Below are 26050 nucleotides of genomic sequence, written 5' to 3'. Positions count from 1 at the left end.
AAACTAATTTTTTTAATTTTCTGAAAAATGACAAAAAAAATACAACTTCAAAAAACTCGCCATGCCTCTTATGAAATACGTCAGACTGTCTACTCTGCAAAAAGGGGTCATTTGGGGGATATCTGTACCGTCCTGACATTTGGGGGATATCTGTACCGTCCTGACATTTGGGGGATATCTGTACCGTCCTGACATTTGGGGGATATCTGTACCGTCCTGACATTTGGGGGATATCTGTACCGTCCTGACATTTGGGGGATATCTGTACCGTTCTGACATTTGGGGGATATCTGTACCGTCCTGACATTTGGGGGATATCTGTACTGTCCTGACATTTGGGGGATATCTGTACCGTCCTGACATTTGGGGGATATCTGTCCTGTACTGACATTTGGGGGATATCTGTACTGTCCTGACATTTGGGGGATACCTGTACTGTCCTGACATTTGGGGGATATCTGTACCGTTCTGACATTTGGGGGATATCTGTACCGTTCTGACATTTGGGGGATATCTGTACCGTCCTGACATTTGGGGGATATCTGTACCGTCCTGACATTTGGGGGATATCTGTACCGTCCTGACATTTGGGGGATATCTGTACTGTTCTGACATTCTCCCCAAACTTCGGCCCGCGGGCCGTATACGGCCCGGCGGACCTTTTAATCCGGTCTGCGGAGCGTGGCAAACACTGGCTGTCAGGATGTAGCCGGGCCGCAGCGTGACGAACTTCTCTCCTCTCACAGTCCGCCCTGAAGACCGGAACGGCGCGGGAACACGGCGAGAGGAACGCGCGGAGCAAAGGTAAGTGAATTGACACAATATGGAGAATGAATTACTATATGGGGGATGAATTACTATATGGGGGATGAATTACTATGGGGGATGAATTACTATGGGGGATGAATTACTATATGGGGGATGAATTACTATGGGGGATGATATAGTGCAGGGGTCAGGAGTATGTAATGTACAACAGAAAGTATATAGTGCAGGGGTCAGGAGTATGTAATGTACAACATAGAGTATATAGTGCAGGGGTCAGGAGTATGTAATGTACAACATAGAGTATATAGTGCAGGGGTCAGGAGTATGTAATGTACAACATAGAGTATATAGTGCAGGGGCCAGGAGTGTGTAATGTACAACATAGAATATATAGTGCAGGGGCCAGGAGTGTGTAATGTACAACACAGAGTATATAGTGCAGGGGTCAGGAGTATGTAATGTACAACATAGAGTATATAGTGCAGGGGTCAGGAGGATGTAATGTACAAGGTATATAGTATAAGGGTCAGGACTCTCAGTATTAGTATTCTGTAATCAGTGGAAGCTTAAATGTTTACTGTAGACAACATGTAGAGGTGAGCTGGGATTAAACCATCATGAAACAGGTTAGATTGGAGGTGAGCAAATCCTTGGACAGAATGGTGGCGGTGGACGTGATATACTTGGACAGAGGGGTGGCGGTGGACGTGGTATACTTGGACAGAGGGGTGGCGGTGGACGTGGTATACTTGGACAGAGGGGTGGCGGTGGACGTGGTATACTTGGACAGAGGGGTGGCGGTGGACGTGGTATACTTGGACAGAGGGGTGGCGGTGGACGTGGTATACTTGGACAGAGGGGTGGCGGTGGACGTGGTATACTTGGACAGAGGGGTGGCGGTGGACGTGGTATACTTGGACAGAGGGGTGGCGGTGGACGTGGTATACTTGGACAGAGGGGTGGCGGTGGACGTGGTATACTTGGACAGAGGGGTGGCGGTGGACGTGGTATACTTGGACAGAGGGGTGGCGGTGGACGTGGTATACTTGGACAGAGGGGTGGCGGTGGACGTGGTATACTTGGACAGAGGGGTGGCGGTGGACGTGGTATACTTGGACAGAGGGGTGGCGGTGGACGTGGTATACTTGGACAGAGGGGTGGCGGTGGACGTGGTATACTTGGACAGAGGGGTGGCGGTGGACGTGGTATACTTGGACAGAGGGGTGGCGGTGGACGTGGTATACTTGGACAGAGGGGTGGCGGTGGACGTGGTATACTTGGACAGAGGGGTGGCGGTGGACGTGGTATACTTGGACAGAGGGGTGGCGGTGGACGTGGTATACTTGGACAGAGGGGTGGCGGTGGACGTGGTATACTTGGACAGAGGGGTGGCGGTGGACGTGGTATACTTGGACAGAGGGGTGGCGGTGGACGTGGTATACTTGGACAGAGGGGTGGCGGTGGACGTGGTATACTTGGACAGAGGGGTGGCGGTGGACGTGGTATACTTGGACAGAGGGGTGGCGGTGGACGTGGTATACTTGGACAGAGGGGTGGCGGTGGACGTGGTATACTTGGACAGAGGGGTGGCGGTGGACGTGGTATACTTGGACAGAGGGGTGGCGGTGGACGTGGTATACTTGGACAGAGAGGTGGCTGTGGACGTGGTATACTTGGACAGAGGGGTGGCGGTGGACGTGGTATACTTGGACAGAGGGGTGGCGGTGGACGTGGTATACTTGGACAGAGGGGTGATGGTGGACGTGGTATACTTGGACAGAGGGGTGGCGGTGGACGTGGTATACTTGGACAGAGGGGTGATGGTGGACGTGGTATACTTGGACAGAGGGGTGACGGTGGACGTGGCATACTCGGACAGAGGGGTGGAGGTGGACGTGATATACTTGGACAGAGGGGTGGTGGTGGATGTGGTATACTTGGACAGAGGGGTGGCGGTGGACGTGGTATACTTGGACACAGTTCCCCACACATGGCTAATGTGTAAGGTAAAGTCTATGGGCTGGAAAAATCTGAATGTAAATGGATAGAAAACTGGCTAAAAGATGGTATTCAGAGAGTAGTGGTTAATGATTCATACTCTGAATGGTCTGGGGGTGCCAGTTGGGTACCGCAAAGTTCAGTGTTCTTAGTGGGAGTACCCCAAGGCTCAGTGTTAGTAGAGTACCCCAAGGTTCAGTGTAATTAGTGGGATACCCCAAGGTTCAGTGTAATTAGTGGGATACCCCAAGGTTCAGTGTAATTAGTGGGATACCCCAAGGTTCAGTGTAATTAGTGGGATACCCCAAGGTTCAGTGTGATTAGTGGGGTACCCCAAGGTCCAGTGTGATTAGTGGGGTACCCCAAGGTTCAGTGTGATTAGTGGGGTACCCCAAGGTCCAGTGTGATTAGTGGGATACCCCAAGGTTCAGTGTCTTCAATGGAAGGGGTTAGTGGGGTACCCCAAGGTTCAGTGTTGGGACCCCGACTTATTAATATATTTATAAACAATATCGGGTCTGATATTAAAAATCCCAAGGGGGATATGATCTCCATGTATAATACATAAGGGGGATATGATCTCCATGTATAATACATAAGGGGGATATGATCTCCATGTATAATACATAAGGGGGGATATGATCTCCATGTATAATACATAAGGGGGATATGATCTCCATGTATAATACATAAGGGGGGATATGATCTCCATGTATAATACATAAGGGGGGGATATGATCTCTATGTATAATACATAAGGGGGGATATGATCTCCATGTATAATACATGATGGGGGGGATATGATCTCCATGTATAATACATAAGGGGGGATATGATCTCCATGTATAATACATAAGGGGGATATGATCTCCATGTATAATACATAAGGGGGGATATGATCTCCATGTATAATACATAAGGGGGGATATGATCACCATGTATAATACATAAGGGGGGATATGATCTCCATGTATAATACATAAGGGGGATATGATCACCATGTATAATACATAAGGGGGGATATGATCCCCATGTATAATACATAAGGGGGGGGATATGATCTCCATGTATAATACATAAGGGGGGATATGATCTCCATGTATAATACATAAGGGGGATATGATCTCCATGTATAATACATAAGGGGGGGTATGATCACCATGTATAATACATAAGGGGGGATATGATCTCCATGTATAATACATAAGGGGGGATATGATCACCATGTATAATACATAAGGGGGATATGATCACCATGTATAATACATAAGGGGGATATGATCTCCATGTATAATACATAAGGGGGGGATATGATCTCTATGTATAATACATAAGGGGGGATATGATCTCCATGTATAATACATGATGGGGGGGATATGATCTCCATGTATAATACATAAGGGGGGATATGATCTCCATGTATAATACATAAGGGGGGATATGATCTCCATGTATAATACATGATGGGGGGGATATGATCTCCATGTATAATACATAAGGGGGGATATGATCTCCATGTATAATACATAAGGGGGGATATGATCTCCATGTATAATACATAAGGGGGGATATGATCTCCATGTATAATACATAAGGGGGGGATATGATCTCCATGTATAATACATAAGGGGGGATATGATCTCCATGTATAATACATAAGGGGGGGATATGATCTCCATGTATAATACATAAGGGGGGATATGATCTCCATGTATAATACATAAGGGGGATATGATCTCCATGTATAATACATAAGGGGGGGATATGATCTCCATGTATAATACATAAGGGGGGATATGATCTCCATGTATAATACATAAGGGGGATATGATCTCCATGTATAATACATAAGGGGGGGATATGATCTCCATGTATAATACATAAGGGGGATATGATCACCATGTATAATACATAAGGGGGATATGATCTCCATGTATAATACATAAGGGGGGATATGATCTCCATGTATAATACATAAGGGGGGATATGATCTCCATGTATAATACATAAGGGGGATATGATCTCCATGTATAATACATAAGGGGGATATGATCTCCATGTATAATACATAAGGGGGGATATGATCTCCATGTATAATATATAAGGGGGGATATGATCTCCATGTATAATACATAAGGGGGGATATGATCTCCATGTATAATACATAAGGGGGGATATGATCTCCATGTATAATACATAAGGGGGGGATATGATCTCCATGTATAATACATAAGGGGGGATATGATCTCCATGTATAATACATAAGGGGGGATATGATCTCCATGTATAATACATAAGGGGGGATATGATCTCCATGTATAATATATAAGGGGGGATATGATCTCCATGTATAATACATAAGGGGGGATATGATCTCCATGTATAATACATAAGGGGGGATATGATCTCCATGTATAATACATAAGGGGGATATGATCACCATGTATAATACATAAGGGGGATATGATCACCATGTATAATATACAAGGGGGGGATATGATCTCCATGTATAATACATAAGGGGGGGATATGATCTCCATGTATAATACATAAGGGGGGATATGATCTCCATGTATAATACATAAGGGGGGGATATGATCTCCATGTATAATACATAAGGGGGATATGATCACCATGTATAATACATAAGGGGGGGATATGATCTCCATGTATAATACATAAGGGGGATATGATCACCATGTATAATACATAAGGGGGGATATGATCTCCATGTATAATGCATAAGGGGGATATGATCTCCATGTATAATGCATAAGGGGGGATATGATCTCCATGTATAATACATAAGGGGGGGATATGATCTCCATGTATAATACATAAGGGGGGATATGATCACCATGTATAATTCATAAGGGGGGATATGATCTCCATGTATAATGCATAAGGGGGATATGATCTCCATGTATAATACATAAGGGGGATATGATCACCATGTATAATACATAAGGGGGGATATGATCTCCATGTATAATACATAAGGGGGGATATGATCTCCATGTATAATACATAAGGGGGGATATGATCTCCATGTATAATACATAAGGGGGGATATGATCTCCATGTATAATACATAAGGGGGGATATGATCACCATGTATAATACATAAGGGGGGATATGATCTCCATGTATAATACATAAGGGGGGATATGATCTCCATGTATAATACATAAGGGGGGATATGATCTCCATGTATAATACATGATGGGGGGGATATGATCTCCATGTATAATACATAAGGGGGCATATGATCTCCATGTATAATACATAAGGGGGGATATGATCTCCATGTATAATACATAAGGGGGGATATGATCTCCATGTATAATACATAAGGGGGGGATATGATCTCCATGTATAATACATAAGGGGGGATATGATCTCCATGTATAATACATAAGGGGGGGATATGATCTCCATGTATAATACATAAGGGGGATATGATCTCCATGTATAATACATAAGGGGGATATGATCACCATGTATAATACATAAGGGGGGATATGATCCCCATGTATAATACATAAGGGGGGGGATATGATCTCCATGTATAATACATAAGGGGGGATATGATCTCCATGTATAATACATAAGGGGGATATGATCACCATGTATAATACATAAGGGGGATATGATCACCATGTATAATACATAAGGGGGATATGATCTCCATGTATAATACATAAGGGGGGGATATGATCTCTATGTATAATACATAAGGGGGGATATGATCTCCATGTATAATACATGATGGGGGGGATATGATCTCCATGTATAATACATAAGGGGGGATATGATCTCCATGTATAATACATAAGGGGGGATATGATCTCCATGTATAATACATGATGGGGGGGATATGATCTCCATGTATAATACATAAGGGGGGATATGATCTCCATGTATAATACATAAGGGGGGATATGATCTCCATGTATAATACATAAGGGGGGATATGATCTCCATGTATAATACATAAGGGGGGGATATGATCTCCATGTATAATACATAAGGGGGGATATGATCTCCATGTATAATACATAAGGGGGGGGATATGATCTCCATGTATAATACATAAGGGGGGATATGATCTCCATGTATAATACATAAGGGGGGGATATGATCTCCATGTATAATACATAAGGGGGGGATATGATCTCCATGTATAATACATAAGGGGGGATATGATCTCCATGTATAATACATAAGGGGGATATGATCTCCATGTATAATACATAAGGGGGGGATATGATCTCCATGTATAATACATAAGGGGGATATGATCACCATGTATAATACATAAGGGGGATATGATCTCCATGTATAATACATAAGGGGGGATATGATCTCCATGTATAATACATAAGGGGGGATATGATCTCCATGTATAATACATAAGGGGGATATGATCTCCATGTATAATACATAAGGGGGATATGATCTCCATGTATAATACATAAGGGGGGATATGATCTCCATGTATAATACATAAGGGGGGATATGATCTCCATGTATAATACATAAGGGGGGATATGATCTCCATGTATAATACATAAGGGGGGATATGATCTCCATGTATAATACATAAGGGGGGGATATGATCTCCATGTATAATACATAAGGGGGGATATGATCTCCATGTATAATACATAAGGGGGGATATGATCTCCATGTATAATACATAAGGGGGGATATGATCTCCATGTATAATATATAAGGGGGGATATGATCTCCATGTATAATACATAAGGGGGGATATGATCTCCATGTATAATACATAAGGGGGGATATGATCTCCATGTATAATACATAAGGGGGATATGATCACCATGTATAATACATAAGGGGGATATGATCACCATGTATAATATACAAGGGGGGGATATGATCTCCATGTATAATACATAAGGGGGGATATGATCTCCATGTATAATACATAAGGGGGGATATGATCTCCATGTATAATACATAAGGGGGGGATATGATCTCCATGTATAATACATAAGGGGGATATGATCACCATGTATAATACATAAGGGGGGGATATGATCTCCATGTATAATACATAAGGGGGATATGATCACCATGTATAATACATAAGGGGGGATATGATCTCCATGTATAATGCATAAGGGGGATATGATCTCCATGTATAATGCATAAGGGGGGATATGATCTCCATGTATAATACATAAGGGGGGGATATGATCTCCATGTATAATACATAAGGGGGGATATGATCACCATGTATAATTCATAAGGGGGGATATGATCTCCATGTATAATACATAAGGGGGATATGATCACCATGTATAATACATAAGGGGGGATATGATCTCCATGTATAATACATAAGGGGGGATATGATCTCCATGTATAATACATAAGGGGGGATATGATCTCCATGTATAATACATAAGGGGGGATATGATCTCCATGTATAATACATAAGGGGGGATATGATCACCATGTATAATACATAAGGGGGGATATGATCTCCATGTATAATACATAAGGGGGGATATGATCTCCATGTATAATACATAAGGGGGATATGATCACCATGTATAATACATGATGGGGGGGATAAGGGGGGATTGCTGTAGGAAAGTCCTGGATTCTTTTGTCTGCAGCACAGAGAAGGAAGATTATCCGAGAGAAATCCAGGAATACAGGACGGGGAACACAGCTCAGGAAAGTGACCAGGGGATTACAGGCTGATATCACCCAGTCCCAACCCTACTCTGGACCAATCAGTGAGCAGTATGGGTGGAGGAATGGATTTAGTGTTCATGACCCACCTGTGCTGATCTCTGTAGGAGTGTCCTCCTCTATAAATGTCCCCGTTATTCCATCCTCCTCCATAGACTGCTGATCATCCCTCACATACGCCTCTTCTTCTTCTGCTTTCACCTCAAATTCTATATCGATTGGATCTCCACTCTAAATCAAGGAAATGAGAGAAAATATCATCTGTAAAATATAAGGTCACATACGCTTCCACATATCATCTCCACAAGTCCATGTTCTAGATGCTCCATCCCACCAACCTTGCAACAATGAGGGATGGTGTGACCTTCCTGTGTGGAATCCCGGGAATACAGAGGACGGGGACATCTCTCTGGTGGGTTCCCATGACTGGATCCATCTGTAGGAAACACACACACTGACTGAATCCATTGTTTCTATGTGTTTATCAGATGATGGTGGATCTAGGTGGATCCTCCGTACTGCTCTCTCCTTTACAATAAAGTCTCCTCTTACCCGGTGATGTGAGGGGCGGCTGATTGTCCATCATGACGTCCTTGTAGAGATCCTTGTGTCCTTCTAAATACTCCCACTCCTCCATGGAGAAATAGACAGTGACACCCTGACACCTTATAGGAACCTGACACACACAATGATACAGTCACCATCCAGACACATCCCTTGTCTGTTACTGGAGAATGTCCCAGAATTCCCGGCACCGCTCACCTCTCCTGTCAGCAGCTCCATCATCTTCTTGGTGACTTCTAGAATCTTCTGTGTCTTCTGTCTTGTAGGGATCAGGGATGGAGGTGGGGGGATGGTGATGGGATTCTGGATTCTCGAGGATCTTGTGGTCATACGATGAGATCTCCTTCTGGTGTCATTGTCGGTAGATTTCTTCATGACTCCTGTACAGTTCTGTGTGATACAAAGATAAATCTCACTCTCCCATAATCCCTCACTTCTATGGTCAGCTCTAGATTTATTCTCCAGGGATTGGCCACAATGTGCCGACTCAGCAAAGGACAGACATCTCCATCCAATGATATGATGACAATGGGGTCAGATTTATAGCTCCTTCTAGAAGTCATATAATAGAGTCACTAATGGTTTACTAGTAAGGCTCACTGACCCACCAGGAAATGTCACCCATGGATTTAGTGGTCAGTGGGCGTGGCATGCTGGTAATCATGGGTCTCCCTGATTGGACTAAAGCTGAGATTGTTCTCTTCTATAACCAATGCCGCCATCTTGTGCTATAACCAAATCTCATAGAGTCCGGACACTTTATGTATTCATAGTACTTGTGTGGATGTCGTTATTGATTACAGAACATCAGAAGACTTCAAGTGACTCTGAATCCCTCCCAGTGTACAGCCCAGTCAGATTTAACCCCTTCATTACACTCACCTCTCCAGTCAGCAGGCTGAGGATCTCCAGGGTGAGCTTCAATATCGTCTCATTCCGGGGAAATTCCTTCCTTACAATCTTCACAAAACCCAAAGTCTGCTGATTGTCCATCATGACGTCCTTGTAGAGATCCTTGTGTCCTTCTAAATACTCCCACTCCTCCATGGAGAAATAGACAGTGACACCCTGACACCTTATAGGAACCTGACACACACAATGATACAGTCACCATCCAGACACATCCCTTGTCTGTTACTGGAGAATGTCCCAGAATTCCCGGCACCGCTCACCTCTCCTGTCAGCAGATGGACCATCATGGTGGTCAGTTCCAGAATCTTCTGCTCTTTCTCCCTCTCAGGTATCAGAGAATGAGATGGAGGCACCATGGTGAGGCTCTGGGTTCTGCTCCATCCTCCTGAGATTGGCTCCCCACTAGACTTCTTCTTTACAACATAATCCTACAGATCAGGAGACAAATAAAACATCAATCACCTGACATCATCTAAATGTGTGCAAAAATAAAATGGTCTATTGACCAGAATAGACAAGAGTGATGTCATGTGACCTCCCAGAATCCTCCTCACCTCTCCGGTCAGGTCTGTGTTTAATTAATAGAGATGAGAGTGACGTCATGTGACCTCCCAGAATCCTCACCTCTCCAATCAGGTCTGTGTTTTATTAATAGAGATAAGAGTGATGTCATGTGACCTCCCAGAATCCTCCTCACCTCTCCGGTCAGGTCTGTGTTTTATTAATAGAGATAAGAATGATGTCATGTGACCTCCCAGAATCCTCCTCATCTCTCCAGTCAGGTCTGTGTCTTATTAATAGAGATGAGAGTGATGTCATGTGACCTCCCAGAATCCTCCTCACCTCTCTGGTCAGGTCTGTGTTTTATTAATAGAGATAAGAGTGATGTCATGTGACCTCCCAGAATCCTCCTCACCTCTCCGGTCAGGTCTGTGTTTTATTAATAGAGATGAGAGTGATGTCATGTGACCTCCCAGAATCCTCCTCACCTCTCCGGTCAGCAGGTAGATGATCTCCAGGGTGAGGTTTAGTATCTTCTCAGTCATGTGACTCCGGTCCTCCTCCATCCTCATTGGTGCCATCATGTGATCTATACAGGTCTCCTTGTAGACGGATAACTTTGGGAAATGAAAGTAAGAATGATTTGGATGGTATTGGTCACACAATAATAGGATGTGGATGTGAGGGGGGAATAGGAGGGTTGCTGGACATTGAAGAACTACTCCCCCCATGGGAAGACATTTTGTTTGGACTGTTTAGTGTTTACTACAATTTTGAGGTCCGGGGCCCCTTTTCTCTGTTGGGTTTGTTTGGTCTCTGAACTGGTTTTGATGAGTTTTAGATCTGCAGACAAGGAATGATAAATCTGATCCTTCCTATGACTAGTTTGCTCTGAGGCAGTGCTGTGAGGTCAATGTCGGTTCATCATGCAGGGATGGTCACTTTACATCACCCGACGCCCGGGACATGTAGTTCTGGGGGCCGGGCAAGTATTGTGTTTAATCTTTATCCCTGCTGAGGGCAAGCCACAGGGCTCTCCTTTCAGGAGCCAGCCTCTGCCACCCCGTCTGTGTGAACCTCTCCTGTACCTACTATGCTTCCCCGGCTCTGCTTGCCCATCTGTGGGTCCGGGTCGGAGGGTAGAGGGGATGGAGGAGAGCGGACATGTTCACTCCCTTCTTGTCCTGACCCAGAAGTGATGTTATGACAGATTTCCCAACCATCGAGGCCAGCAAAGAATGTAATGCGGTGCGATGTGCTCTACATTACATCCAATGGAGTACAGGGGAACATTGGGGGTCTTTTAGACCCTGGATGTCTCAATAAAGAGAACCTCTCATCAAAAGTCATCACATAGAGGACTTTGTCCCCTTAAGTAAAAATGTTTTTTTTAATTGTAAAGAATTAAAGTTACACCCAAGTACATAACTCCTCCCCTTAAAACATGTTGAGGCTCCCCACCCCACATATATGCACACCCAAATGTAATTGCACACGCTGGAGCGCCTACACGTGATAACATTGATTGTGATACACGTTACATATCGCCGGTCACACCAGAATGAGAGGATAATTCTAGGAGCAGACCTCCTCCGTACTCTATACTGATGACCTAGAAGGGGCTATAAATGTGTCCCCTATAGATAATACCGGGACTAAAGGTTGTCACCATTTCAGCACACACAACTTAAGGTTTGACATGTTGGATATCTATTTACTCGCTGCAACCTCGGCTTTTATATTTTTACACATAAATGGGTCATTTATTGCTTTTTGTGCCCTGAAATCAGCTTAAGTGTATTTTTTACTGAAATTTGGCATTTCCTAGACTTTGTGATAATATTTTGTGACATAAAAAATTAGAACTGCCACTATTTTATTCTCTAAAGTCTCTACTTTCAGAAAATCGATAGTTTGGGGGTTTTGTGTCATCTTCAGGATAAAATGATTTTTTTAATGTGTGCAAAAAATGGCTCTGGGAGTGAAAGGGAGAAAGGATAAGCTGGACACTCCCCTTTCCTGAGGAGCAGCCAATCGGTTCTCATTACACTGCAAGGTCTCTCCCCTCCCTGCTAGTCCCCGGGTGCAGTGCTGGAGACAGGCGGGGGAGGGGAGGAGGAGATAAACAGCGCAATGTTACACATATTACACATTTGAGTTGCTATAAAGCGCCTTTCATTTTTTAAAGCCGAAAACATTCCTAAAAGAGCCTCAGATTTATATACATTTGTTGTAAATAGGAAATAACATCTTATTACCTCCTCTGCTGCCACTTCCACCAACGTCTCCTCTATACTTCTTCCCACCTCACCTCTCATCTGGAACTTCCTGTCTGTCCCTGACATCACTTCCTGTCTGCATTCCAGAGAGACTTCCTGTCTGGGTAGAAGTGAGATCCCCACCTTGTGGAGCTCAGAGGAACTGCAGCCCCGAGATCCAACCCATAATCCCCCTTCCTGTATAATATGTACCTTACAGGGATACTACGGGAGATTAAACATTACTGAATAAAGGAAGAAGAAATAAATGTAACTCTTATATAACCAACTGTTCAACAAACATCTCTTATTACATATATTATTTTTACAGTATTTATAAAGCACCAATAGATCGCTCAGCGCTGTACATTATGAAGGGGGACAGAACATGTGACAGTACAATACCAATACAATGCAAAACATGAGGGGTTTGAGGGCCCTGCTCTTTCGCGCTTACAATCTAGGAGGGAGGGGATGGAGGTACAGGAGGAGATCGCTGTGGGGGATGGAGTGGTAGGAAGAGCGGAGGAGATCGGCAAGTTAGCAGGGGGTGGGGTAGGCTTCCCTGAAGAGGTGGGTTTTCAGGGTGCGCCTAAAGGAGAGGAGAGTAGGTGATAGTCTGATGGGTTGGGGTAGGGAGTTCCAGAGGATGGGTGACACCCTGGAGAAGTCCTGGAGGCGGGCATGGGAGGAGGAGACCAGGGAACTAGAGAGAAGGAGGTCTTGTGAGGATTGGAGTGTGCGTGTTGGGTGGTACTTGGATATTAGGTCGGTGATGTAGTTCGGGGCAGTATGGTGGACAGCTTTGTACGTCAGTGTTAGGATTTTGAATTTGATACGTTGCGCAATCGGAAGCCAGTGGAGGGATTGGCAGAGGAGGGTGGCGGAAACAGAGCGGTTGGAAAGGTTAATGAGTCTGGCAAACGTGTTCAGGATCGACTGAAGCGGGGATAGCCAGCAGTGAGGCAGACCAGTGAGGAGGGAGTTGCAGTAGTCGAGTCGTGATATGATGAGGGAGTGGATGAGCTGTTTAGTGGTTTCTGGGGTTAGGAACGTGCAAATTTTGGCGAGGTGGAGTCTGCATGAGTTACTTAATGATTGGACTTGGGGCTGGAAGAATAGGTTGGAGTCCAGAATGACACCAACTACTCTGGCCTGCGGGGCGGGTTTGATGGTGGCGTTGTTGGATGTGATGGAGAAGTCAATGGGGGGTGGTGTCCAGGCTGGGGGGAAGACAAGAAACTCGGTTTTGGAGAGGTTCAGTTTAAGGAAGTGGAGTGACATCCATTCTGATATGTCGCTCAGTAGGTGTGTGATTTGGGCAGAGACCGAGGGGGTGAGGTGGGGGGTTGAGAGATAGATTTGTGTGTCGTCAGCATAGAGGTGGTAGTTGAAGCCGTGAGAGTGTATGAGTTGGCCAAGGGAGGAGGTGTAGATGGAGAAGAGAAGGGGCCCGAGGACAGAGCCTTGAGGGACCCCAACAGAGAGGGGGAGGTGGTAGCATTATAGGTAACACTGAAAGAGCGTTGTGACAGGTAGGATGAGAGCCAGGAGAGAGCAGAATCTCTGAGGCCAAGGGAGTGTAGTTTTTTGAGGAGGAAGGGGGGTGGTCGACTGTGTCGAAGGCCGCAGAGAGGTCAAGGAGTAGGAGCACTTAATAGTGGCCATTAGCTTTGGCGGTTAGCAGGTCGTTGGAGAGTTTGAGTAAGGCGGTTTCGGTGGAGTGTAGGGGATGGAAGCCGGACTGTAGGGGATCGAGGAGGTTGTTGTCATTGGGGTGAGAGCTTAGGCGGGTGTAGACTAGGCGCTGAAGGAGTTTGGATGTGAATGGGAGCAGGGAGATGGGTCTGAGGTTGTTCGGGTCATTGGGGTCCAGGGAGGGCTTTTTAAGTATGGGGGTGATGTGTGCATGCTTCAGAGGGGAGGGGAAAGTGCCAGAGGAGAGGGAGAGATTAAAGATGTGGGTGAAGGAGCGTAGGATAGAGGGGGAGGGAGGTCGTAGGAGTTGTGAGGGGATAGGGTTGAGGGGGCAGGTGGTGAGGTGGGCATCAGAGAGGACCTTGGAGACTTGCTCGATGGTAGTAAGGTCGAAGGTGTGGAGTGTTGAGAGGGCTTCAATATGAGGAATGTTGGGTGGGGTGGAAGTGGAGGTCAGAGCAGTGGTGGGGCTGTGGAAGAGGGGTGATGAGGGGGTAGCTGTGTGAGAGGGGACGGGGTTGGAGGGAGTTTGAGCAGTGATGAAGTCCCTGTGGGTTGTGTCGAGGGAGAGGGGTGATGAGGGGGTAGCTGTGTGAGAGGGGATGGGGTTGGAGGGAGTTTGAGCAGTGATGAAGTCCCTGTGGGTTGTGTCGAGGGAGAGGGGTGATGAGGGGGTAGCTCATATAGAAAAGTTTTACAAACACAAAATACAAAATACAAATGTATAGCTAATGAGACAGATCCCACCAAACCTGATCCTTCCAGGGAAGAAAATGCAAAAATACATCCTAAAGTATAAAAATATATATCAATCCACTCATAATGAACATCATCTTCTGGAAGTGTCTGCAAATCCATCCATTTCATACACATTTAATTTTTCATTTTCTCAGCAGATCTCCTGCAGCTTATTAGCTCCCATTTCCCTTTCTATGTCTCAGTGGATCTCCTGCATCCTATTAGTACCCATTTCCAATTTCATACTAAAGTCAATAACCTCCAATAGGTACAGGTAGCATCCTAGCAACTGACAGATTAATATTCAGAATTATATTCCAAATGCAAAGATACCAAACATGGCAAACCCTTGTCACCCAGGAGGAAAGAGACTGCTTCTTCTGTCTTGTAGGCACTAACATAGTGATGTAAGGTCTTGTGTGACACATATTAAAATGATCTATACGAATATATACTTCATATTAATGTGCCCAGTTCCTGCTGAAGTTTATGAATTGTATGAAAAATGACTTGTGGAATGTACGTTTTATGGCACGCTCTATCTCTTATATCCTAACAGGTCATGACTGAGTTATTGTTTTGTGATCAGGCAGAGGAAAGTGGTTTTCCAGCAGTCCCCCTGGAACCAGACTAATTAATGGTTTACAGCCCTGGAGATGATCTATCTGTGTTTTATTTACGATAAGAGATCCTGTTGACCTCCGTTCGACATACAGCTATGCATTCCATGTACAAAGGGAGGACAGGAGAGAATATGGCTGAGAACGAACAAGATGGCTGTCATGTACAACGTCCGTGTCTCTATTGCACACAATCATCACAGAAGGAGGTCCTGATTTCTCTATATAAATCTATTTTTCACTAGATGGGTCCACAGAAGGAGGAAGGAGGTCCTGATTCCTCTATATAGATCTTTATATCAATAGAGGGGTCCCCGTCAGGAGGAATGAGGTCCTGATTCCTCTATATAGATTGTTATATCACTAGAGGGGTCACCGGCGGGAGGAAGGAGGTCCTGATTCCTCTATATAGATCTACATATCACTAGAGGGGTCACTGGCGAGAGGAAGGAGGTCCTGATTCCTCCACAAAGATCTATATATCACTAGAGGGGTTACCAGCAGGAGGAAGGAGGTCCCGATTCCTCTATATAGATCTTAATATCACTAGAGGGGTCACCGGCAGGAGGAAAGAAATCCTGATTCCTCTATATAGATCTTTATAACACTAGAGGGGTCCACAGAAGGAGGAAGGAGGTCCTGATTCCTCTATATTGATTTACATATCACTAGAGGGGTCACAGGCAGGAGGAAGGAGGTCCTGATTCCTCTATATAGATCTTTATATCACTAGAGGGGTCAAAGGTGGGAGGAAAGAGGTCTTGATTACTCTATATAAATATTTATAACACTAGAGGGGTCACCGGCAGGAGGAAGGAGGTCCTGATTCCTCTATATAGATCTTTATATCACTAGAGGGGTCACCGTCAGGAGGAAGGAGGTCCAGATTCTTCTATATAGAACTTTATATCACTAGAGGGGTCACCATCAGGAGGAATGAGGTCCCGATTCCTCTATATAGATCTTTATATCACTAGAGGGGTCACCGGCAGGAAGAAGGGGGTCCAGATTCTTCTATATAGAACTTTATATCAATAGAGGGGTCACTGGTGGGAGGAAGGAGGTCCCAATTCCTCTATATAGATCTCAATATCACTAGAGGGGTCACCGGTGGGAGGAAGGACATCCCGTTTCCTCTATATCGATCTTTATATTACTAGAGGTGTCACCGGCAGGAGGAATCAGGTCCTGATTCCTCTATATAGATCTTTATATTACTAGAGGGGTCACCGGCAGGAGGAAGGAGGTCCCGATTCCTCTATATAGATCTTTATATCAATAGAGGGGTCACCGACGGGAGGAAGGAGGTCCTGATTCCTCTATATAGATCTTTATATCACTAGAGGGGTCACTGGCAGGAGGAAGGAGGTCCTGATTCCTCTATATAGATCTTTATGTCACTAGAGGGGTCACCGGCGGGAGGAAGGAGGTCCTGATTCCTCCATATAGATCTTTATATCACTAAAGGGGTCACCGGCAGGAGGAAGGAGGTCCTGATTCCTCTATATAGATCTTTATATCACTAGAGGGGTCACCGGCAGGAGGAAGGAGGTCCCGATTCCTCTATATAGATCTTTATATCACTAGAGGGGTCACCAGCAGGAGGAAGGAGGTCCCGATTCCTCTATATAGATCTTTATATCACTAGAGGTGTCACCAGCAGGAGGAAGGAGGTCCCAATTCCTCCATATAGATCTATATATCACTAAAGGGGTCACCAGCAGGAGGAAGGAGGTCCCAATTCCTCCATATAATCAATATATAATGGTGTAGCGCTAAATAAATACTAACATTCTGATGGATTTGGTAAAATGCCTATTCTGTTTCCTGTTTAAAATATACATTTTATACATATTTACTTTTATACTTTTTCATATTTCTAAATATATGTGTTCTGCGTATATATTTTTGTCTGCTGGGCTTTGCAGTCCTCCTTAACTTGTTTGCTCAGAGTGATGCTCTCAACCCCTCCCTTCGCACTGAGAGGATTTCACTTAGGCTTTGAGTATGTGAAGGGGAGTGAATAGATAACGGGATGAGAAGCAAGCATCAAGTTTCTACATTTCTCCTATATTTCAGCCAAGCAAAATGTGCCTTTCAGAATGTGACTGTATTTACGTAATAGTGACGTATACTCTATTGTTTTCTATGTATAAAAGGTTAAGCACCGCCCTGCAATAAACAGAGATGAGATGATGTGAAAGTGGTTGTACTGGACAGTTGTCCGTGTAATTATTTTCCGGCGTGCACGCAATCCATATCTCAAAATTAGGAACAGCAGCAGAAATCCTACCCTGAGCCCGATTGTGGTTCTCACAACCTTTTTAACATAAGTGACCAAAATCAGGCTAAATATGATGAATAAACAATCATAAGTGAAAAAGTGTACCAATAATAAATTAGTGCACACACACAATCAATATAAAAGGATAACCCCAACTACAGGGACCAAACTAAGTGAATAACATAATTAGTGCATGTGTACAAAAACATCTGTGAAAATATTATATATATATATATATATCCACTAATAAAAAGTCCACAACAGTGACCACAAGGGCCAGCTCGCTTTAGGGTAAGACACGCTTTCCCAGGAATAGGATCCTGGCTCTCAGGGTAGCTTGTACGGGGACTCTGAGTGCAGCCAGCAGTGGATCGGGAGTGCAGGTCGGTGATCGGAGGTGGAGTGACATGCTGTGGACCCTGTGCTCACCAAGCTCTCAGGTATGAGATCACAAATGAGTTATGATCCTGTGTGGGTGAACTACTATTACAAGTACTAGGGGATTGGAGGACTCAGGAGGATAAAAGCCTGTGGGATATCCAGGAGGGTCCATCCGGTGGTGACGAGGCTATTCCTGGGAAAGCGTGTCTTACCCTAAAGCGAGCTGGCCCTTGTGGTCACTTTTAGGAGTTGAGGGGGCACTTTGGATGTTTTTGGATTCACGAGTTGTTGGCACTGGATTCACATTTATTTAAATGCAAGTTATTGCTGTGGAGCACTAATCAACATTATTGGAACAGTGTGTGGACTTTTTATTAGTGGATATATATATAATATTTTCAGAGTGTTTTTGTACACATGCACTAATTATGTTATTCACTTAGTTTGGTCCCTGTAGTTGGGGTTATCCTTTTATATTGATTGTGTGTGTGCACTAATTTATTATTGGTACACTTTTTCACTTCTGATTGTTTATTCATCATATTTAGTCTGATTTTGGTCACTTATGTTAGTATTTATTTAGCGCTACACCATTATATATCGATTATTTAGACTTTATGGTTGAAGGGAGGTGTTAGCAGCTTAGGGGTAGGGATTTTTCCATTCAAGCGCAGGGGATTGTTCTCTTTTTAATTCCTCCATATAGATCTATATATCACTAGAGGGGTCACTGGCGAGAGGAAGAGGGTCCTGATTCCTCTATATAGATCTTTATATCACTAGAGGGGTCACCAGCAGGAGGAAGGAGGTCCTGATTCCTCTATATAGATCTTTATATCACTAGAGGGGTCACCGTCAGGAGGAAGGAGGTCCTGATTCCTCTATATAGATCTTTATATCACTAGAGCGGTCACCGGCAGGAGGAAGGAGGTCCCGATTCCTCTATATAGATCTTTATATCACTAGAGGGGTCACCGGCAGGAGGAAGGAGGTCCTGATTCGTCTATATAGATCTTTATATCGCTAGAGGGGTCACTGGCAGGAGGAAGGAGGTCCTGATTCCTCTATATAGATCTTTCTATCACTAGAGGGGTCACCAGCAACCTCATTTAGAATACTGTGTCCAGTTCTGGAGACCTCACTTACATAAAGGTATTGATAAGATAGAACGAGTCCAGAGACGGGGAATACAAATAGTGATATCAGGAGAGACTTCAGGAACGTAACATGTCCAGTCTGGAGGAGAGAAGGGAAAGGGGAGACATGACTGAAACCTTTACATACAACAAGGGAGTGAATAAGGTTCAGGAGGGCAGGATTTTCAATATGAAACCAAAATGAAGAACACGGGACATGACCTCCAACTAACTGGAGGAAAGTTCACAGCTAATCTCAGAAAGTATTATTTTACTGAAAGAGTAGTTGATGCTTGGAGTAAACTTCCAGCAGAGGTAGTGAGCCAGTGACAAATCACAGAGATCATCACAATAGTACACAATGAATGGCTATGAATGCAAGCCATTCATTGTGTACAACTGTCATGTGATCACTGTGATTGGTCACAGCAATCACATGGTACTGGGCTGGCCTGGTACAATGATCTGTCATCTGGTGGACACAGCAGGTGACATATCAAGATACAGCAGAGCCACTAGACTTGGAGGACTTCATATGATGTCCACCCAGGATGGGAAAGATCCCGCTCAGCTGTCATTCTGCTATAGGCCTGGTGGGAAGCAGTTCATTACAGGGGACACTGTACAGGTTCTATATGTAGTCTCGGGGGTCCCTGTGGAAGTCCATGTGTGGACATTTCTACCTATGATAAATGGCAGGCTAAACCCACCTGGAGACTTTCTCCACACCTGGAGTGTGCTGAGTTCTTGGAGAACGTCTACACAGTGTTTCCAGATTGGCTTTATCACCCCAACGAGCTCGCTCCAGTTCATGGATGTCATCATTATGTTTGGAGGATCTCACCAGTCAGGAGCCTTTCCTGTCATCCTACATGTTCCCTTCTGAGGATTGTTCTATCCTTCCAAACAAATGTATGAAATCATGGATGAGTCCTCCTTGTATGTGATCTAGAAGATCTTCAATCACAATGTCTTTATGGATGAAGTGGATGGCCCAGTTTATATATTATTTATTGCTTTACAGCTTTATTCCCTCCAGGATTCATTCTTTATTTATAGAACCATTCAAGGAAGTGTTCTTACTTTGAGAGATCTCCACCACCATTCCTCTGTGACCATTACATCCTTGTCATTTATGTCTCACATCTTCATTATGAGTGGATTGATAGATATTTTTATACTTTAGGATGTATTTTTGCATATTTTACCCAAAAATATCTGTTTTGGAGGTCTCTGTTTTATTATGTATTTTGTTTTTATCTTGTGTTCTGTGTCTTTAAGACTTTTCTATCTGTAGTAAAATATATTATATAAACAGTTGGTTGCATAAGAGTTAGGTTTATTGTTTCTTACTTTTTTAGTTCTTTTTGATCTTTCCTGGTATCCCTGTAAGGTAGATACAATGCTGGAATGTTATTAGGGGACGTTTCTCGGGGCTGCAGTTCCTATGAAATCCACAAGATGGTGATCTCATTTCTCCCCAGACAGGACTTCTCTATGGGATACAGATAGGAAGTGATGTCAGGTACAGACAGGAAGTGATGTCAGGTACAGGCAGGACATTCCGAGAGGTGAGTTGGGAGGAAGCAGATCGGAAACATTTGTGGAAGTGGCAGCAGAGGAGGTAATAAGATGTTATTTCCTATTTACACCCAGTAACCCCCGTCATGTCTGTCCTCTTCCTCCATAGTCATGTCTGTCCTCTCCCTCCATAGTCACATCCATCCTCTTCCTCCATAGTCATGTCCATCCTCTTCCTCCATAGTCACGCCCGTCCTCTTCCCCCATAGTCACGCCCGTCCTCTTCCTCCATAGTCACGCCTGTCCTCTTCCTCCATGGTTACGCCCGTCCTCTTCCTCCACGGTCACGTCCGTCCTCTTCCTCCACGGTCACGTCCATCCTCTTCCTCTACAGTCACGTCCGTCCTCTTCTTCCACAGTCACGTCCGTCCTCTTCCTCCACAGTCACGTCCGTCCTCTTCCTCCACAGTCACGTCCGTCCTCTTCCTCCACAGTCACGTCCGTCCTCTTCCTCCACAGTCACGTCCGTCCTCTTCCTCCACAGCCACGTCCATCCTCTTCGTCCACAGTCACGTCCGTCCTCTTCCTTCACAGTCACGTCCGTCCTCTTCCTCTACAGTCACGTCCGTCCTCTTCCTCCATAGTCATGTCCGTCCTCTTCCTCCATAGTCATGTCCGTCCTCTTCCTCCATAGTCACTGTGACGTCTTTTATCTCCAGCAGATGATGATACACACATATATAGTGTGGGAACCCAGATGAACCCCTTCAGGGGCAGAACATTCCCCCACTTCCGGGGCCGGATAATTCTCCTCATTGTGGAGATAAATTCTAGTAATATGGTCCTCTAAACAAACAGCACTGACAATAAATAGACAAGACAAGGACCATCCTGACCATACATGGCCTACAAAGGGCAATGATGACACTACACAGGCAGCCAATGGGCAATCATTACACTATGCAGCCAACACAATGATGGAGTGCCGGGGTCAGGAGTATGGAGCATAGGGCCCCTTACATTGCTGTATTTACTTTCCAGACCTCCTTACAGAACTCCTATCAGGAAAGGAAGACAACCTTCACCTTCTTACCATCTCATTGTTTTCCAGTATACCAAGTGGAATGAAGGAGGGCGGTCCTTCACCCCTTGGTGGTCACTTGTTCTTAGAGGAGGTCTGTTGGTGCATTATCGACTAAAAGGTAGTCAGGGGTCAGTGCTGAACATCTTCAGGAGACACTTCAATACCTTCCCATGACACAGGCTCTGGCAGTGCCCGGTGCTGGAATTCAAAGCCCCAGGAACCCACCACCACTCTGTACAATGTCCTGGATATCACAGTATACTTGGCAATGAATGAACTAACCCTTCCCTTATGTTGTTCTCTTCCTACCCACGATGGGCTGTCATTGGAGGGAAGAGAACAGACTCCTCCCCCAGAGCTCTCTATTACACCAGTAGGATCCTCCTGCTATCCCATCCAATCCCTTCTCTTACTGCAGAGAGTGACAGTGACATCACTCCTGTCAGTCAGCAGGCTGCTAGAGATTGGAGCCTTGCAGTCAGAGTTCTGGCTATTAAAGTCAGCAAATCCGGCCAAAAGTCAGCAAGTTCCCCTTCCTGGACATCATGATGAGCCGACATTGACCTCACAGCACTGCCTCAGAGCAAACAGGTCATAGGAAGGATCAGATTTATCATTCCTTGTCTGCAGATCTAATACTCATCAAAACCAGTTCAGAGACCAAACAAACCCAACAGAGAAAAGGGGATTTCTGATATGACAGGTCAAGATTGTCCCAGGACCTCCAAGATGTAGCAAACACTAAACAGTTCAGATTAAATGTCTTCCCATGGGGGGAGTAGTTCTTCAATGTCCAGCAACCCTCCTATTCCCCCCTCACATCCACATCCTATTATTGTGTGACCAATACCATCCAAATCATTCTTACTTTCATTTCCCAAAGTTATCCGTCTACAAGGAGACCTGTATAGATCACATGATGGCACCAATGAGGATGGAGGAGGACCGGAGTCACATGACTGAGAAGATACTAAACCTCACCCTGGAGATCATCTACCTGCTGACCGGAGAGGTGAGGAGGATTCTGGGAGGTCACATGACATCGCTCTTTTCTCTATTAATAAAACACAGACCTGACCGGAGAGGTGAGGAGGATTCTGGGAGGTCACATGACATCACTCTCATCTCTATTAATAAAACACAGACCTGACCGGAGAGGTGAGGAGGATTCTGGGAGGTCACATAACATCACTCTCATCTCTATTAATAAAACACAGACCTGACCGGAGAGGTGAGGAGGATTCTGGGAGGTCACATGACATTACTCTTATATTTATTAATAAAACATACCTGACCGGAGAGGTGAAGAGGATTCTGGGATTCTAACATGATATTCCTATTGGTTCCTCAATACAGAGATTTCCTCTTCTGAAGTCAGGTGATCATATGACCATCACAGTGCCTCCATGTGACTCCCTAAACCCTGAGAGACACAACATGCAGAAGATTCTAGAAGTCACCAAGAAGATGATGGAGCTGCTGACAGGAGAGGTGAGCGGTGCCGGGAATTCTGGGACATTCTCCAGTAACAGACAAGGGATGTGTCTGGATGGTGACTGTATCATTGTGTGTGTCAGGTTCCTATAAGGTGTCAGGGTGTCACTGTCTATTTCTCCATGGAGGAGTGGGAGTATTTAGAAGGACACAAGGATCTCTACAAGGACGTCATGATGGACAATCAGCCGCCCCTCACATCACCGGGTAAGAGGAGACTTTATTGTAAAGGAGAGAGCAGTACGGAGGATCCACCTAGATCCCCCATCATCTGATAAACACATAGAAACAATGGATTCAGTCAGTGTGTGTGTTTCCTACAGATGGATCCAGTCATGGGAACCCACCAGAGAGATGTCCCCGTCCTCTGTATTCCCGGGATTCCACACAGGAAGGTCACACCATCCCTCACCATCATCAGGTAGATGATGACAATTATTGGTAGTTGTGATTTATACACAGCATGTTTGTTACAATGAATGTTTTATTATATCTTTCAGAGTGGAATCCTCGGGGATGATAATATTGATGGTAAAGAAGAGTATAAAGAGGAGGATGAGGAGTATGGAGTGATGGAGGAGTTTTCAGAAGGACACAAGGATATGATGGAGCCACCTAATACCAGGAACCCACCAGAGAGATGTCCCCGTCCTCTGTATTCCCGGGATTCCACACAGGAAGGTCACACCATCCCTCACTATTACAAGGTTGGTGGGATGGAGAATCTAGAACATGGACTTGTACAGACAATTTGTGGATATTTTATGTGAGTTTATATTTTACAGATGATATTTTCTCTCATTTCCTTGATTTAGAGTGGAGATCCAATCGATATAGAATTTGAGGTGAAAGCAGAAGAAGAAGAGGCGTATGTGAGGGATGATCAGCAGTCTATGGAGGAGGATGGAATAACGGGGACATTTATAGAGGAGGACACTCCTACAGAGATCAGCACAGGTGGGTCATGAACATTAAATCCATTCCTCCACCCATACTGCTCACTGATTGGTCCAGATGATAAAGTTCTCATTGGATCTCTCACTGTCTTTCTGGTATGGGGGAACCAATCAGCTCCTGTCTAGTAATCCTTTTTGTCTTTGTATTTTAGTCCATGGCCGGGAGATGAGGAAAACCTCCGAGGATTGTCTCACTTTGTCTCCAGACTGGAAAGTAGAAGATGAGGACATCACACAGTATAGTCCAGGAGAAAACCCGGCTCCCTCCAATGTCCATCCGGCACCACCCAGTGTAGATGGACCATCGGATTCCTCGTATCCTGAGGAACCTCAGACTGTGCGGGACCGGGCCGGCCTTCCAACAGGGAAGAGGTTTTCCTGTACTGAGTGCGGGAAATGTTTCCATTATAAATCCAACCTTAATTCACATGAAAGATCTCACGCAGGGAAGAAGCCGTATTCCTGTCCTGAGTGTGGAAAATGTTTTTCAAAGAAGTCGATTCTTTACAAACATCAGAGAACTCACACGGGGGAGAAGCCATATGCCTGTCCTGAGTGTGGGAAATGTTTTTCATTGAAGTTCAGTCTTTACACACATCAGAGATCTCACACAGGGGAAAAGCCATATTCCTGTCCTGAGTGTGGGAAATGTTTTTCACATAAGTCCAGTCTTTACACACATCAGAGATCTCACACAGGGGAGAAGCCGTATTCCTGTCCTGAGTGCGGGAAATGTTTTTCAGCTAAGTCCAATCTTTACACACATCAGAGATCTCACACTGGGGAGAAGGCATATTCCTGTCCTGAGTGTGGGAAATGTTTTTCAGTGAAGTCCAATCTTTCCAAACATCAGAGATCTCACACGGGGAAGAAGCCGCTGTATTCCTGTCTTGAGTGTGGGAAATGTTTTTCAGATAAGTTCAATCTTTACACACATCAGAGATCTCACACAGGGGAGAAGCCGTATTCTTGTCCTGAGTGTGGGAAATGTTATTCACAGAAGTCCAATCTTTACATACATCAGAAATCTCACACCGGGGAGAAGGCATATTCCTGTCCTGAGTGCCGGAAATGTTTTTCAGTGAAGTCCAGTCTTTACAAACATCAAAGAGTTCACACAGGAGAGAAGCCATATTTCTGTCCTGAGTGTGGGAAATGTTTTTCACAGAAGTCCAATCTTTCCAGACATCAGAGATCTCACACGGGGGAGAAGCCATATTCCTGTTTTGAGTGCGGGAAATGTTTTTCAGATAAGTCCCATCTTTACACACATCAGAGATCTCACACAGGGGAGAAGCCATATTCCTGTTTTGAGTGCGGGAAATGTTTTTCAGATAAGTCCAATCTTTACACACATCAGAGATCTCACACGAGGGAGAAGTCGTATTCCTGTCCTGAGTGCAGGAA

At 44.7% G+C, this 26050-nt stretch overlaps 1 protein-coding gene across 1 annotated transcript in view; it reads right to left on the bottom strand.

Annotated features, from left to right (window-relative positions):
• LOC149438034 (uncharacterized) overlaps window positions 1–15985 on the bottom strand; it is a 113084-nt gene extending 97099 nt beyond the window's left edge. Inside the window, 4 exon segments of the mRNA XM_089660322.1 lie at window positions 8586–8727; window positions 9259–9450; window positions 9943–10146; window positions 15938–15985. Of these exon segments, the coding sequence (XP_089516448.1) occupies window positions 8586–8727; window positions 9259–9450; window positions 9943–10146; window positions 15938–15985 (586 nt within the window).
• Window positions 15986–26050: the final 10065 nt, after the last annotated feature.

Source organism: Staurois parvus, unplaced genomic scaffold (genome assembly GCF_062004578.1).
Source record: "Staurois parvus isolate SC_StPar_1 unplaced genomic scaffold, SC_StPar_1.0 ptg001224l, whole genome shotgun sequence".
Lineage (NCBI taxonomy): Eukaryota > Metazoa > Chordata > Amphibia > Anura > Ranidae > Staurois > Staurois parvus.
The sequence above is the reverse complement of the archived record's forward strand: the minus strand, read 5'-3'. Positions and strand labels throughout refer to the sequence as shown.